Source organism: Cheilinus undulatus, linkage group 2 (assembly GCF_018320785.1).
Source record: "Cheilinus undulatus linkage group 2, ASM1832078v1, whole genome shotgun sequence".
NCBI lineage: Eukaryota > Metazoa > Chordata > Actinopteri > Labriformes > Labridae > Cheilinus > Cheilinus undulatus.
The window spans coordinates 10,417,626-10,436,088 of record NC_054866.1 but is presented as its reverse complement, the minus strand read 5'-3'; the positions used below and the strand labels follow the sequence as shown (position 1 = coordinate 10,436,088).

At 37.8% G+C, this 18,463-nt stretch overlaps 1 protein-coding gene across 1 annotated transcript in view; it reads left to right on the top strand.

Moving 5' to 3' along the window:
• The window catches only part of dpf1 (D4, zinc and double PHD fingers family 1), a 106,373-nt gene that overhangs the window by 20,903 nt on the left and 67,007 nt on the right, over nt 1–18,463 (top strand). The window contains exon 2 of the mRNA XM_041810240.1: nt 10,855–10,884. Coding sequence (XP_041666174.1) covers nt 10,855–10,884 — 30 coding nt within the window. The remainder of the gene's footprint in view (nt 1–10,854; nt 10,885–18,463) is intronic.

Here is an 18,463-nt window from a genome sequence, read left to right as displayed (position 1 = left end):
TAAAAGCATTTCTCACCACTTTCTGTGCATTTTTGCCTCCTTTGACCCATTATTGCCACTTTTAAGCACTTCTTTGTAGTTTTTAAGCCAATTTTTGCCCATTTTGACCAATTTCCACTCATTTCTGCCTTACTGAGGCAGCAAATTCAGTTAACACGTTTTTACCAGTTTAAACCAATCTTTCATCCTATGTCATCAAGTTTCCACCCATTCGTGCCACTTTAAAACCATAGACTGTGGAAAGAATTGGACAAAGCCCGTGTGACGTCAGCCGTCTGCTTACAATAGGCAAACACAAACAGGTCTTGAAGCCAATCCACGGCAGCTTCCATATTGAAATCGCTGTCTCAACCAAACTTTGGATGTACCTAACAACCCACCCACAAAGCTCGAGGTCCTGTCAGCTAGCTAGCATTCTGGTCGACAGAAAGTGAACACTCGCTGTTTTTTGCCACTTTTTATGCCTGTTTTTGCCATTTTAACCCATTTTTGGCTTCTTTTTTGCCACTTTTATCTATTTTTTTGCCTCTTCTAATCCATTTCTGCTACTTTCAAAATCCCATTTCACTGCCTTTTCCACCAATTTTGCCATTTTTTACCCATTTTAAATTTGTTTTTAAGCAGAGGGATTTCAATTTTTAAGAAGGTTATTTACTACGGCACAAAATAATAAAAATGTTTATTTTAATAAGAGTGGTTATTATTCAGGTCAAATACAAAATATGGCTATCACAGCTTAACTTTACAATGTATCATGATCCTGCTGACCTTCATGATCCCCCAGTTTGTCTGGGCCCCAGAAAGCTCTCCTATTTATCCCCCCTTATGAACGGCCTTTTCTGCACATGACTATTCTTGATTGTGCACAGTGGGGGTCCCCGGTCTCTGGAACCTTGATCTTGAGGGTCCCGAGTAACCTGACACACCAGATGGATGTGTTTCACACATCCATCTGGGAAAGCTTCAATAGGAAATGTTTGAGAAAAGGCAGAGGATTTGAAAAAACTCAGAGTGTGATTGGATGAACGTTCTGTCTGTCACATCTCTATGGGCCAATCAGAACAAAACACGTGACGTAGCTGCTATTGAGCTGCACATGTGCAGCTACAGGGAATAACGCGGAACATGGCGACTATAGACATGTAAGTACTCGACTTTTGTCCTTTTTGAAAAGAAAACAACTCACTGCTGTTCTTTCTTCTTCTTAACGAAGACTTTTTGTTAAGTTCTGATAAAACTGGCGCTTTAGCAGCATCCACGCTTAGCTCTTCCGCCATAATTGTACCCCCTCTTGCTGCTGCTTGTCTTCATCACGACTCTGCTGTGCCTGAAAGTACTGCCCCTCATCGCTGATTAGTCCTGTCACTTTCTAACCGGGCCAAACGGTTCAGATGGGAGCTTAACAAGATGGATTAGAAGGTTAGGTCGCAGGCTGCTCTATACCACGCTTCACATGGCACAAAGTTTCCTTGTTGTTGGCTGTGTGTGCTAAAAAACATCATCCTATTGATGAGAGCAATCCAACCACGTGCTTCTTTTTGGATGACAATGCTCCATCAAAATGAATGACAACAAAAAAAGATGAGGTTGATGGCTTTTTAAATGTTAAAATACTATTTACATACAAATGAACCTTCTTCTGAAGAGGGATTGTCATCGTAACATTGTAAAATATAATTATAGTTGAATGAGAATTTCTCCATTAAACTGCACAAATGGCTCTATCTTAACTCTTCACTTCAACCATGTTAAATGAACGGATCTGAAGTTTTAAAACATTGTTAGTAGCTACATTTCTGATAGTTAAGTATCTGTTAATGGGCATGCACGGTCACTGACAGTAGAAAATTGGTAGAAATACACATTTGCTCACATTTGACCACTTTGCTCCTCAGTAGGGATGGGCAATACCAGTTTTTAAAAATCTAAATATGATACCTATATTTTTGATGAAATGTAACCGATATGGGTGTTGGGGGGGATTTTATTTAGGATAAACCTCACTGTGCACTGATTGGCGCGTCTAATTTGATTGACTGATAGCTTTACAGGCATACGCTACCTATCTGTCAACCAGAAGGCTAGCCCCAGTGATAGCTTAGCTGACAGTAAGTAGAACTCAGTGGGTGGGCTCTTGTCTGCAGTTATGTTGATCCAAAGTTCAGTTGAGACAGTGATTTCTATATGAAAGCCGCCACAGATTGTCTTCAAAAGCTGTCAGAGTCCGCCTATTGTTATCAAATCCTTTATATATCTTAATTTTAGATTCAACCTGCCAAAGCCAAGAGCAGGGCTGAACACTTGTGGGTACATGCCATCCAGCGGGATGGCTGACTGAAGAGCTATAACCTAAAAGCATCTGTAGTCAGCACTTCATTATGCAGCTTTAACACTATGTTCCCCATACTCACACAATGTTTGATTGCATTAAATGTGCCATTAATGCAGGGTTAATTAAAATGATGTTGAGTTTAGTTGATCAAATTATAAGAGAATGTGATTTTATCTTCCATCACCGGGCGATTCAACCAAGCAACATGCTGTCTTTTATAACATAAGAACAACAATCCATACATGTTCTGTTGTTTATTACTGTAGCAACCTTTATCAATCAATTCTCCTGTCCCCAACTATGACACGATGTCAACTCTGATAGTAATTGTAAACAAAATTTGACTAAAAGGGCCAAAACATAACTGTGGTCTCATTAAATAATGTTGTGCATCAACAAATTGGGGTCTGAAACTAGCTTACGCCACTTTGTATGCTATTTGTGATCTACAAACAGACCTGCCACCAGTAAGAAAACTCTGACCCATGTGTACAGAGATTTTAGAGGCACAAAAGGTAAGTTGGTGAATTGTAGCCAGGTTTTGTATAGATGTCACTAAAAAAAACCCTGCAATACATTTCATTAGCAAAGTCTCACCTTTATTCATCCTGAGTGCAGGTGACCAAACCATTTTTGAATCTACTGATGTAGAAATTCAACGGCAGACCACAGCCCGAGTATTTAAAATACATTTTCCTTGTTTTCACACAGTGTGACTTTTAGACTACTGTGCTGTAAGACGGACAGAGTAAATGAGGCACAGCGGTGTCTGCTTCAAATGCTCGTTCACTTCTCGCCACCCAGCACGTCTTCATCAAGTGTGAGGATTTATGATATAATTGAGCAAAGTGTGTAAATGAAAACTGGACAGCCATAACAGACTTGTAACATTTTCTCATTATCAGTCAAGCTGAGCTCACTAGAATAAAGCCATAAGAAAATAAATCAATAAAGCGTTCACTGATCAAACTCAGCTTTCATAAAATCCTGTAGTGGGAAAATAAACACTGATTTACATGGGTGCTCTGACATGATGTGAAGAAATCGATGTGAGTCCCATAGACAGACTCAAACTGCAGTGAAACTCGTGTGTAATAATGAAGGATGGGTATTCTGGCATAAAGGGAGGAGAGTTTAAATGCAGCAGCTATGTGGTGTCATTGTTTTCTCTCTTGTTTAGGACCCTTCCTGCCATAGCAAACAAATTATAGGTCGTCTACCACACTTTCACTGACAAGCACCTTAATTTCAGTGTCAGAAAGTTTATCGTCTTAGACTTCCTTCATTTAGCGTGATTCACTGCTGGAAACTTTTGTCTCACTGGCTCAATTTTTATGAATTTTCATTCATGAGGAGCTTTGTGTTGACTAAATGAGCCCCTGAATAATTTTGGTGCAAACATTTTTTTTGCTGATAATACCATTTGTAAAAATATGTTTGAGATGCATCAATTGTGTTAATCAGGGCTGATACCAAATATAACAGTCGGGCGACTGTGGGTCAGTACGTAGAGTCAGTCTTGTTGCAATAGGAAGGTTGTGGGTTTGAACCCCAGCTCCTTCAGTCACATAATGACATGTCCTTGGACAAGACACTCAACCCCAATTTGCTCCAGATGTTTCTTAGTGTTTAATTGGGTATGATTGTATGAATGGGATAAACTAATACCAGTGGCCAATCTCTATCTTTGCCATCAGTGTGTGGGTAGCTGTGACTTGCTCTAAGTTGTCAGCTGACTAGAAAATCAATATTTAAGCTCAAAACCTTTTACCATTTAGCTGACCATCAATATCAATGATAATGTTTAGGATGTTTATTTCGTCACTTCTTATGGCGTAACACTCCCACAGTGCCAACATTTTTTGCATGTTTGACCATGAAAACAGATCAGAGTTTTTCCAACCAGTCACTTCTGCCTTATAAAGAAAAAAAAGCTGTGTTTTGAGTCAGCAGTTAGGTGTGTTGGATGCAGGTATTTTAGAGGTGCCAGAAAAAAAACTGATTGCTAGAGTCACATATATTAATTCCTACATGTCTGTATTGATTCTAAATGACCAAAAAAATCAATACTTTTTAAGGCACTTTATTACATTCTGAGTGTGTTTTCAACAACAGACCTGCTGCAGGTATTTTTCTCCATGTGCTGTCTCAGACAAAGATGCTAGAAGTATACTGCTTGTTAGCGGCGCTGTTAGCATTAGCAGCGCTAGCTCTTATTTTTGGTAAGTTTACAGTGCTGTATCTGACATACTTACGTACTTTCTGCACTGTTTATGGAGCCTTGAGTTTCTCAGCCTGTCCTTTTTCCCAGCAGAAAAGTTAAAAGACCCACCGTGGATTCTATAATCCCAGGAAGCCTGACCTGCCGTGTCTGCTCACTTTGCTAAACTAAAGTTATGCAGCCTACTTTAGGAATGGTCCAGATGCCCAAACTGACATCATACAAACACATTAATCCAGGGTAAATATCAGCCAACAACTGCTGACCATCACAGACAATAGTTACAACAGGACTTATCGTCTGTTCACGTCAAAGACCAGCGTTATGGTTTAATAAGTGACCATGTTAGCTGGTGACTACATGTCAAATGCATATGGGTTAATAACAGATATAGAAAACTTGAAGAGCCAATTTGTGTAGTTTTTCATTAAATTCATATCTTCTAATCATATCTTAGACATAACAGAAATATTCAGTGTTTTTAAAAGTGTTGAACCGCTGACACTTTCAGCCAAAAAGTCCCCAGTTAAAACAGTCACTTGTTAAACATAACACCAGCTCTCCCACAGCATCGTTTACAGAGTAGGCTTCAGATTTCTGAATGCTTTTTTTATGCTGAGGAGTTTCTTATATAAAAAAAAAACAGATTTAGCCTATACATTTTACTCATACTAAAATATTTTCCAATTTAAGCAGAAATCACTGTTTCCTTTGTTACTTTTGTCATTTTTTGAGCAAATTTTATTACCTATTTATTTATTTTTAATACATTTTTTAATTTAAAATGATAATTCACAGTTCCTTAATGGACAGCAGACTGGAGCTGAAATGATCACCTCTGTATAAGAAATAGAGGATGTGTTGTTAACTGGGGATCAGTTTAATTACACAAATGAATGGAATCGTGAGGTACCTGAAGATTCACATCTTTAACAAGTTTTGTGCTGATGTCTGTCAGTAAAGATGTTAAAGTGATACAATAGTGCTTCCTCAAAATATCTTTATATAACATTTTTCTCCTTCCTCATTAACTTAACTCCGTCATTATGAAACTTAAGTTTGTCTTTGACAGCATTTTTTCCGTCTCTGATTTCAGATTCTTTAAGACTAATGGGATTGCAGTTTTTGGCCTGTGGCCTCCATCAGGAGATTCCCCGTTCCTGTTTAATTAAACAGGAACTTCACTGCTTTCACACATAAAAGTCTGTTTACAGGGTTTGGGGTATTTCTGCTACATTAAACTGAGTGTAAAGCTCCACAGAGAACATTCTGACATCTGAAAATGTGAGCCAAATGTTGTCACTCGTGTCAGTGTTGGTTGTGACTAGAGGCAAAAAATATGAAAATAATAACCTGAGAGTGTAGAGTTAGAAAGAAGTGAGCTTATCAGACCTCTGGAGCACACCTGGAGGCTACAGTGCTACTGCTAGCTCAACTCAAATACATCTCCAACCAAGTAGATGTCTGTCATGTTAAATCAGTTTGACAATTAGGATGATCTTGAAATAACAAGAGAACTATGTTTTGCTCTACCATAAAGTGCTGCAGATTTCTACAAAGTAATGTGAGTGAAATAAATCAGATAAATATTCACTCCCTTAAGGTGAGTATTTTGTAGATGCAGCTTTGGCTGCATTGAGTCTGTGTAGATAGGTCTCAGTCAGGCTTGCACAATCGGACACTGCAATTTTTAATCCATTCTTCTTTGCCAAACACAGGATTGGGCGTGAGCAGCCCCTTTTCAAGTCCAGTCAGAAAATCTCTCTTGGATTGAGGTCTTGGTTGAATGGTATTTTGCTTGAACTGCATGTTCATTATTTGTACTTTCTGTTGATATGTATGCTTTTATATATCGCTGATATATGCAGTCTGTTACTTTGTCGATCATTAGTTTAAAAAAGCACCAGGGGAAAGAAGGGAGAATATTGCCCTTGTATTAGCCAGTGAGCAGGACTGCCTACATTATTTGGTAATTAAAAGACTAGAACATATACTTTTGTGAGGTATAGAGTTATCAGACAGTGGCATTATAGTGCTGGGCCAAGACGGTGAAGCTTCTCAGGTGTTTCAATAAGGCCATTGCAACCTCACAATATGTAATGTTACAGTGGCTTTTGGCCTCTGAAATCTAATCAGTTCACCATCTAATCCAAGTGTAGGCTTGTTCCAGATCTAATGAATTTCCCCAATTGTGTCCTTGAAATATTAAGCACTCAAGATTTGAAGTCACAATGACTTTGATCTTGTACCTCCATTATGTGTTGTTTGTCCTTGAAGGAAAGAGGACATTAGTACATAGTTTGAAGAAAACCCCTCATATTGTTCCTGAGTAGGGCTAAGTAACTAATCGCAAATTAGATCAAAACTTGATATGGCTTGCTGCTGTTTACAAATCACATAAGTTGCAATATTTCTTCAACTTGAAATGTGTCAACATATCAGTTTAATACTTTCATTTTTTGCAACAGTAGAGATTTTATGCACCACTTTCTTTTAAGATTGGTTTACAATAGTCCTCCTATTAGTGTTTCATGTATGTGTTCTTTATAAAAACAAGTGACACAAAAATGATAATCCCCTTTAATAAAGCAACTGATAAATTTGCAACATGAGCAAAATGACTGCGATTAGATATTTTTATAATCATCCTTCCTTAGTTCATTTTATCTAATATTGATTAAGCTTAGCATTAGTTCACAGTTGCCATACCCCAAGCCATGATAAGTTTTGCCAGCTGAAACCAATTATCGCCTCCCAGCTCCCACAGCCAATCACAGCTCTGTCTCTCAACACAGTGGCCCATTTAAATATGACCTACTTCTTACTCATCCCTACTTGCGTTAATGCTGCCACACCATGCTGCTCCTGGCTTCACCTCTCCCACCCCAGCCTCCTCCTTTATAGCTTAAAGCTTATTGCACCCTAGTATCCGGATTGATGCTACTATGGATTAGTTGCTTCTGAACTGACTGAATGTAGGTTATAATATAGAATGATATATTGCTTGAACATTTTGAAAGATATACAGTGCTTAACAAGTTTATTAGACCACCACCCAAAGTAAGGTTTATGCCACAGCTGCCCTAAATTAACAGCATTGGTAATTACCAAAACCATTTCTTTATGTTTCTGCAATGGTTAATACACCAATATGTAGAAGCTTTTTAACCCAAATGATATTTTTAATGCTAAAATATAATTATTATGGTGCGCCGGTAGTCGAGTGGTTAAGGTGCGCGCCATGTACACAGACGACCCTGGTTCGAATCCAGCCCGTGGCACTATTTCCTGCATGTCTCTCCCCGCTCTCTTCCCTGTTTCCGACTCTATCCACTGTCCTATCAAAAAAAAAATAAATAAATAAATCTTGAAAAAATATATATATAGTTATTATTGTTGTCCATAAATTTTCAAATTTACTGATTTACAAAAAAACTGAAAAAATAGTAAAGCACATTAATATTTCTTGATTAATATGTCAAATTATAGTTATTTACCTGCATTCCTGAACAGAAAAATGAGTTTTAGTGGTTGAATGTTATGCTTGATTTATTCCTGACTTCTCAGAGAAGCCCAGTGAGCCGGCTCAGGTTTGGGTATAAAAAGGTGAATTCAGTTTGAAATTCCTTATTCCTGTTCAAATGGTAAAACATGGAGAGCTCACTGAAAATGAAAGAGTCCACATTAAAGCACTTCATGATGCTGGATGGTCTCTGAGACAAATATGACAGGTGGTCTAATAAATTTGTTAAGCACTGTATATGATGAGGAACCTAATAATAATCGCATATTAAATCAAAATTGCAACACTGGGGGAAAAGGTTGCAGTTAGATTGTTTTTGCAAATCATTCAACCCCATTCCTGAGATATTGTAGTCACAAGCCTGACCTTTGACCTCCAGAATCTAATCAGTCCATCCTTGAGTCCGAGTGGACATTTGTGCAAAGCTTAATGAAAGTTACTCAGAGTGTTCTTTAGATACAGCATTAATGTCAATGGTCTGCACAGAGAGACATAAGGTAGGGGTGGACTGACTAAGACTTTTCAGTTCTGGTTAGGGATGGGTATGAATATTAGAGTACTCAAGTGTTTGATGTGCCTGTCTTTCAACAACCTTTCATTGTTTATTTTTTTTAATTTATATTCAAATGATTTAGACAAAGAATATACAGTGCCTATCAAAAGTATTCACCCCCTTGAATGTTTTACCCTTTTATTGAGTTTATAAATCAATCATGGTCTATATATATAAAATTTGGCCTTTTTCACTAAAAAAAAAAAAAACATACAAAAGAACTCTTTAATGTCCAAGTGAAATCAGATTCCTACACAGTAATGTCGATTAAACATAAATATATAATGTAAGTTAAGTGACTGCATAAATATTCACCAGCCAGCTGGTGCCAGTAGTCATCTAGTGTTGGACAGTGGGATCATCTGAGTACAGTGAATGTGACTTCAAGCTTCAGCAGCTGAGATTGGAGAGACTCTGCATATAACAACTGTCGCCTAGGTTCTTCTCCAGTCCAAGCTTTAAGGGACAGTGACAAAGAGAAAACCACTGTAGAAGAAAACTCACTGAATCTCCACTAGAGTTCACCAAAAGGCATGTAGGAGACTCCATGGTCAAGTGGAAGAAAGTTCCAAAATGATGCTTTTTGGCCATTAGACAAGGCGCTTTGTTTGGCAGACACCAAACAATGCAAATCAACACAAACACACCATCCCCACTGTGAAGCAGGAAGGTGGCAGCATCATGCCGTGGGGATGCTTCTCTGCTGCTGGCCCTGAAAGGTAGAAGGTGAATGCGGCAAAATATAGGAAAATCCTGGAGGACAATCTTATTCAGTCTGCAAGAGAGCTACGGCTTGTGAGAAGGTTTATTTTCCAGAAAGACAATGACCCGAAGAGTACAACGAAAGCTACACAGAAATGGTTGAAAGACAACAAGGTGAATGTTCTGGAGTGGCCAAGTCAAACATCAGACCTCAATCCAGTAGAGAATTTAATCTCTGCAACCTGACAGAGCTCGAGTAGTTTTACAAAGAAGAATGGAGTAAAATTGCAGAGTCCAGATGTGGAAGCCTGATTAAGAATTATCCACACAGACTCAGTGCTGGGATTACAGCCAAAGGTGTACTGTCACCTATCATCTTTTTTCATTTTATTCTTGGATTGGAAGCACTTATTGGCAGGACACCACAGGAAACATAGTGGGCCACCAGCAGGTCCATGTGCAGCGTTAGGCCATGCAGATACTCCAGTAACATATTTACAGTCAAATCCCATCCCTAACATGGACACCAGTTATAAGTAGTTCAAGACTGATAACTAATATTCAGTACTGATACATGTCAGTGGTTCTAGGCTTCAGTGTTGATTGGTTTTTGCACATTCAATGTCTAGATAATCAGATAGAGTTTGGGTGGGAAATTAGGTGAGACTGTGGGGAGTGAAAACAGAGTCAGTGGGGAAGAAAAACCTAAAAGCACAGCCAAAGTAGTACACTATAATCTATCGGACATATGTACAGACGTACAACCTTAAATATGATGCTGCTAGCCCTAGCTTTGACAGTAGAGAGAGACGAAAGAAAAATACCAAGTATTGGATTCTCATATTAGAGCAGGTATTAATATTGTTTGATTTTTACTGGATTTGTACCTACATTTTAAAGATCTACTCTCATTACAAGCCTACCAAAGGGGGATAAGATGCTAAGGGACTGCATTTAGAATTTGTGAAAGAGAGAGGCCTGATAATCCATAAACACACTGTACTTTACAACTAAATATTTCTGAAAAGCCTTTCTCTGAGCGATCCTGCAAAAGGAATCAATTAACCAGCCATGGCTGTAAACTGCTGCACAGGAATGACCTGACTAATCACTAACAGGGGCCACATTGCTCTGTTTTTGTGTGGTGGTTATCGGCCCAGCTCTGAGTATGTGTGTGTGCGTGCGCCGCCGTAGTTTTGTGTGTCCTGTATCTACCGTCTGTATAGCAGAGTGACCTTGATGTCTGCACTCAGCAGGAAGACACAAGAGAGGAGTGATTAACAGGAGAGAGACAAGGAGGAGAGAGAGGGAAGTGTGAAGCGAGATGAGAAAAAAAGTGTTGTGGGAGATGGTCTGAGTGTGAAAGTTAAATATGCAACAACACAGAGAGAGAGAGCGAGAGAGAGGGGGGACAATGAAGGAATGATGTTAAAAAAATAAGATGTGGAGATGGGGAGAGGAAGTAAAGGGTGGAGAAGAAGAGTGACTCACCACACATCTTTTGTTTTTTCTTCTCCCTGCAGGCAATCTGGAGGTGCAGTCATCAAGAACAGGTAAGAAGGAGAATGAGAGATGGGAGGGAGGAACAAAGGGAGGAATATTACACTGAATTGTAGTCAAACTCACACTTGCACAGGTGTAAAGATACAGTGCATGATCTGTCCTCACAGTGAAAAATGCGTGACTCTTCTGCATGTGGGTAACTGTGTGTAGTTTGAACAGCCAGCTCATCTGCTGTGACCCAGGTTAATAGGACTGTGCATCGCTGCGGCCTTCACGTACACACGTATATCTGCCCTTGACTTTCCACTCAGCGCTCCCTTTGACTTACACACAAACCTGCAGAAATGTGCGGTTTCAACAACAATACACTAAAACCTGCCCATAAAAACCCACTTGAAGCTTTCTTTTTACTCAAATCAAAACACAGAGCCATGTGAAGTAATGAAGGACAAATACTCAATGATAGAGACAAGAGTACTTTAGTTTTTTACCTCAAAACTTTTCTATTTAACCTCCAAAACTTTACTCTAATATTTTGTATATCTACGTATTTATGAGGACGTTTCTTTTTTATTTTGCATCTTTACTTGTCCTCTTTCTGTCAAGACTGATTTTCACTGAAAAGAACAGGACATTAACATGTATTAAAGATGATTTCTTGGCTTTATCAGCAGTGAATTTTACGCATGACAGATGCAATGTAATGAAAACAATGTTAAAGACAAAATAGACAAGAAAGGGAAACTCAACCGTGGAGGAAAGACATCGAGAAAATGTGACATCCATGACCAAACTGGAAAAATTGCAGCAAAATGGATAAAAACCTGTCAAACGGATCGTGCATTAGAGCAGTAGTTCTCAACTGTCAAGTCCTCGGGACACACAATGCTTCAAAATTAGAAATGGTGGCCAAAATTTCTTAAAATTCTTCACCATTAAAATTTCATTAGTTAAAAAAAAATTGCAGTTAGGACTTACTTGTTTGCTGTTGGTTGTCTCTATTCCCTGTCACTTTAACCCCAAGCTGAAGACAAATACTAAATCAAAAATGTAAGCCAAAATCGTCACTGCTTAAAACAATGTCCTAAGAGTCTGGTAAGCTTCTGCTTTTCTGATATGCTTTCTTGCAATACTGTTACCATAATATTGTATTTTCAAGCTAAAATTTATTTAGGAATGCCTGGCTGAGATTAAGAATCTAATTTAAAAGAACATCCTGGCCAATACAGACAGCAGCACTCTAGCAAACATAAAAACACAATTAAAAACATTACTCAAGTAAATCCTGGGTCACAGAGCAGAACATCATTAGTTAAAGCATCTACAGCCCGATGCATCTTCCTCTCCAATGCTTTAATCTACTTTTGAAAAGATTTAAAGAGACCAGCTCCCCCAGACACAAATCCTCCTGCAGCAGATGCAAGCCGCAGGTGCAGCGTACCTGAAACCCCTTTTACTCTATCGAGAGGCACCTTAGAGACGGATAGCAAAAGTTAGTCCTGTGACTGGGTCACAGAGTAAAAACTAGCTTTCAGCACTTTTAACATGAATTAAATCACAGCAGTGGGAGGGAAGCAGGTTAAGTTTTGCTGTAAAAATAAGAATATGGAATGATTTAGTCGAAGAGTAGTCAATGAAGGCAATTCAGCCAGTGTCAATAAAGTTCAATGATGAGTAAAGACCTTGAGATTAGCAATGAACCTCTAAGTGTACAAAGATTTAAGACTTTCAGAAGATGAATATATGCATATGAACATAACTGTAAAAGATCAGAAGCATAAAAGTGGCTGGTTTTTTAGGCAGCAGTAGAAAAATAAGACTTATTTCTGAAAAAAAACTCAAGTTCTCTATTTGTGTTCAGAATGAAGCTTAAATGACAACATTGTTTTATCTCTGAAGAATCCAAGGTTTTAATAAGACACAGACGCCGTCACATCACCTTCAGCCTTGAGTATTAAAAGAAGAACAATTCAGATGTTTTTTAAAGCTTGTGAACAGGTTATAATAGTTTGGGATTTTTCATTAGTTTTTATTTCTATTTTGTTTTCATGTTCTGTGTTTGATTTCAGTTTTGTTTTTATTAGTGTTGACTGCTGGTTTGTTAGTTTAGTTTAGTTTTTTTTTTTTTGTCCAAAAATGATTCGTTTTAGTTTAGTTTCTATGAGTTAGTGTGTTAGTTTTAGTTTTTTATGGATAGATGTCAGGGCTGAGTGAGCGTCATACATTTTTAAAAACATATTCAAACAGGCTACTCTTCACTTATAATGTATTTATTTAATGATGATGTTTGAAAACAACTCAGACATAAAACTACCACAATGTGAAGTCTTAACCAATCAGATCAGGCAATTTTATACTCCCCAGATTTGGGTGAAGATGCCAGTCAGTATGGTTGTGTCAGAGACTAAAACTAAGGATATTTTGTCTCCTTTTTTTATTTTAATTTGCTTTGTAGCGCACCATACAGTTTTAGTTAGGTTTTTGTTTTGTTTTGTTTTTTTTTGGGTAAAGCTTAGTTTTTATTTAGTTTCAGTTAACTAAAATGATTTTTGAATATTTTAGTTATTTAGTTAGTTTTAGTTAACTATCATAACCTTGGCTGTAAACATGATGAAGTTTTGTTATGAGTGTCCTGGGCAGTATCAAAAGCCCCCCATAGGTAGAGAGGTATAGGTAAGGTAGAGAGCTTAATGCTGTATAGGAGCTGATCAATAAATAACTAGAAAAGCACTCAGAGAGCGCTGACCTCCACCATTACCCCTATCTCCCAATAGCAAAGAATCATTTAAAAACTTCCTGGATCCAGACAGTGATCTGGATCACTCCCAAAATCTTATCAGTTCTTCCTTATGCCATTTCTGACATTTCCTGAAAATTTCATCAAAATCCATCCATAACTTTTTAAGTTATATTGCTAACAAACTAACTAACAAACCCTGCCAATCACATAACCTTCTTGGCAGAGGTAACAATATCAACGGCAAAGAATGAAAACTTGCATTGTGAACATTAAATACATCAAAATTTTATGACCTACAGTCTCATGAAGTACTGAAACTTATTCCATTTAGCTCTCTTAGATGGAACATGTCTGCACTCTGTCAAAACTGAATATATATCCTGGAATCTCTTTGTTATAGGAGCATTGCTAATTCATGTGGAATGTAGACTGGGACGAGTTTAGCTGCAATATTTTTGAAATTTAAAAATCAGAAATCTCCCAGTATTGGGTTAGTAGGACTGCCATTATTGTTAGCATGGTGGTGAAGCAGGTCTGAGAATAGGTTGTCTGCAGTCACATGATCCAATGACACACAAATGTCAGATGTGGGGGCAATAATTAAAGAACAAGGGTTAGGCGAAAATGAAAATGAAGGAGAATCAGAACATTAAAGCTCTAGATAAACTTGTATGCTGCTTATCACAAATTGTCCACATACATGAGTATGATCCATAGCCTGTAGAAAATAACTGGACAAAGCTTGTGTGATGTCAGCTGTTTGATTACAATAGGCTGACTTAAAATGCTTTTGAAGCCAATCCGTGGTGGCCTCCATATTGAAATCGCTGTCTCAACCGAACTTTGGATCAACCTAACAGCAGACTGAACTCAACTTCCTGTCAGCTAAACTAGCACTAAAGCTGGCCTTTTGGAGGTAGCGTCTGCCTATCAAGCTATCTGCCAATCATTGCACAGTGAGGTTTTTCCTAAATATTATCGAAATGATTGTAGTGCATAAAAATTCACCCCCCATACAGTGAGAGGACATGAAGACATTACCTGATGAAACACGTTAAACCAGGCTGTAAACCAGTTCATTTCTTGTGTAAAAACGTCTTTTTAACATTTGCTGCGGGACTTAAGGTGTTTCTGCAGCCAGCCTCAAGTGGACACTTCCGCATTGACTTCATCTTTCAGGACTGGAGGTTGCCCCTTGGTATGATCCTTACATAAAAAAAAAAAAAAAAATCTAACCTATTTACCCAGCATGGAGATGGTTGATATCCTAAATAGTTAGCCTTGCACACCTCCTACGACGTATCTATCCAGATGACGGGAGACAAAACTAAAGGAGTATATACAAAGAGGCTAGTGGCAACTCTTTAACAGCTTTTCTCCCATGTTTTTTTCATAGTTGCATAAATTTCATAAATCCTTTTAATGGAAACAGTGTTGTTCTTTTAAGTAAACCATTTTGGATAAGTGACCGAATAATGATGTGTTGTTCACAAAGGAGCGAACTCTTTCACATGAACCATAGAAGCTATGGTTCAAACAAGCAACAAGCAGGGCTGGGTGGAAATCTAAGGTGGAAAAACAAGCAAGATCAGGTTTACCGTGCCAGACTAAACTGAAGCAAACCAGACCATTAACACATGGAGATTTTTAAACCATGTCTGCAGCCGTTACTTGGTGAGCTGTTTACATTTTTCACTTGAATGTGTCAATACTTGAGTGACTCATGGGTGGCTCAGATTTTAATTTTTTTCACATTTTGAATGATTTAACTATAAACAGTGCAAAACGCCCATCTGAACTTCCTCACTGTGATGTGATCTTATCTGAAAACAACATGTTGTCCAAATTTTACTAAAATCCAATCAGAGTTTTGAGTTTTGGCAGAGTGACAACCCCACTATGCAATGTTTAGGGAGTAACAGTGGAAAGGATAAAACTTCCTCCAAACAGGCTGAAACCTTGAGTGGGACCAGACTCATGGTGAACAGCTCTCTGCCATGTCTTCAAAAATAGAGATCAAAATAGACTGGAAAACAGAAACAACTAGAATGGCTGTCTGAGGCGGCAGACCCATGCCTAAGCAGCGCCACCGAGGAACTCACGCTCCCATTGATTACTATGGTGTTCAAAATGTTGAAGTCCGAGAAAAAATGAACGGGTGCGTGGATCATCACCAAAATCTAATCAATTCTTCCCTGTCACTATCCCAATATTCCCTGAAAGTTTGGTGAAGATACGACTTTCCGTTCCGAGTTATCTTGTACACATACAAACAAACAAACAAAGATACGGAACCCTTTACATAAACCCCTGCCGATTTCATCGGCATGGGTAATAAAACAAAGAAAAAAACAAAAAGAACAACAGCAATGGATCTACAAAAATGTAGGGCTATATATACAGTATAGTATAAGCAGAAACAACAAAGTATGATAATCAACTCTTCATCCAAACATAAAGGACTATAATGAATGTGGAGGTCTCATAATCTTTACTATAGCAACTGAAGTCAAGCAGCTTTAAGATTCATGTTGACAATTATAAAAATGATAACAGACATAAGGCTGATGTTGACAGATGGAGCTGATGGAGTCAGGCAGGTCTACAGCAGCAGGGTTGTCTGCAGCAACGACCCTGCAGCCTGTCAAATGTCCTTAAACTTTCATACTGTGAGCATGTTTGTTCTTCACCTTTTTACTTATACATTTTCAACTTCTTCAAAGTTTTTCTCACATAAGTATGTCCACTACTACTTAAAGGAGACTTACCGCCTCTGCATATACTCACATAAAGGTGCAGTGGGAGATGGTCTGAGTGTGAAAGTTAAAGAAAAAAAAAACAGAGACTGTATGGTAGTCTGCAGGGCCGTGAGCTGGTGTAGATCAAAGTCAGGATAAGTCTGATCACTGGAGAGTAAGGGTGTAATGATCCATCAAAGTGGATTGATACATTGATTGGTTGATCAAATATCCAGTTAGCTTCATACAGTGTCAAAACATCAATCTACATCATCATCTTTCAAGATATGATTTTATTTTGAAGTTTATTCTGCACCTCTGTTTGACAGTTTCTAGTCCTTAACTGTGGAACAAGCTAGCAGTAAACCGGAAGCTTGATTAGGAGGATGAGGAAGATATCCATTTCTCTGTAACTACACCAGGACAGACTTTCCACTTTATTTGCTGACTACAGTTGTGTGTTTTTCACCATGGTATAGCTATATAAAATCATTAAATGGTTAAAAAAAGATGTGAAATAAAGATATTTCCTTGCTGTCTACCCATGGCTGAAGTAATGAGAATGGTGTCTGATACAGGCTCTGCTGCTAAACAGAGAGGAAGGAGTCTGCTGCTTCATACTTCCTTGTAAGCATTGGTTGTAGTCCGATGTTTCACATTAAATTTGTCAAAAAAAAAACACAAGCTACTGGATCTTAAAGTGATCAAAGCAGGACAGCAGCTCTCTTTCAGCCTTCTTTCTCTCGTTATGAGGACACAATGTTTATGAAAATCAAGATTGTCCTACGGTGAAGCAAAAATAATGTAACTAAATTCTTCACAACAGCATGGGACTAAGATTCAATCGTATAAAATCTCATAGTGCCACACTGAAACTACCAGTGTTAATTTTGGCAGCAATTTTTAAACTTAGTTTTACTTTTAGTCTTTTAAAGAAATCATTCCAGTCATTTCTACCCTTTGTAGTTTGAGTCTAGTTATGGTCCATAAAAAGTCCTCACATTTTAGTCTTTATTTTAGTCCAAGCATTTATTTTCTTGCCTAAATCTGGTACTAAATCATGGTAGTGTGTTCTCTGCACCTTGCCAAACCTGGGGTCCCTGCTTTCTACAGCTGAGAGGCAGAATAGATACAGATACATTTCATTTTGAGAGAATTAACCACAGTGGAGAAATATCACAGATTTTTTAATTTCCACCAAAAACTACATTACATTTTTATCTAGTTTAAGTCATTCTGACAAAACTAAACTAGTTTTTGTCAGTTTTATTCATCACCGATCTATTTTTGTTACTTTTAGTCTAGTCTTTGTCATGGAAAAAAAGGCTGTCAACAAAAAGTTTTAGTCATAGTTCTAGTCGATGAAATTATCACTGTTATATACCATGTTTTTATGGAGAGAATACAGGGTTGAAATAGTGCAGAAATAACTATTCAAGTCAACATGTGTGTAAAGGTATTGAAGAGAATCATGCTAATGAAAGGGTGTAGAAAAGGTACATGTTGGTGCTTCAAAACAGATCAGAATACAGGAAAAGAAAGTGAAATTTATGTTTGTTACAAAAATGTGTGATTTTTTTAAGCTCAGCATGCTTTGACACAAATGTTGCATGCTCCTGAATGAAGTCAAAAATAATCACAATAATTTCATGGTAAGTTTTGTGACATCAGAAAATACTGTACAGTCCAAAGAATCCATACTGGATCATATTGTACAAAACCATATTGTTCTGCATTGTTCCATACCATACCCTATCCTATACTTTCCTATACTGTAGTATTGAACTGTAGCGTATTGTGTCATATTGGAGCAGACCACACTGTACTTTATCGTTTTGTTTCTTAGCATATCGTACCTCACTGTATTATCCACCATACCTCATTGTATGGTCCCGATCGTCCTGTACCATTCTGTATTTTGTCGTACTGTACTGTATTGTATGGTACTGTATCATATCGTCCCATATATTATTGCACCATAATGAAAAGTTTTGTATAGTATCTTATCGTATCGTTCTGTACCATACTGCTATAAGGATATTTTATCATAACATATTGAATCATACTTCAGATTCTGCATCTTCTGGTGGCTGTTGTGTTGTATAAATTCGTTTCATATTGTTTTATATTTTATACTATCACTTTGTACCA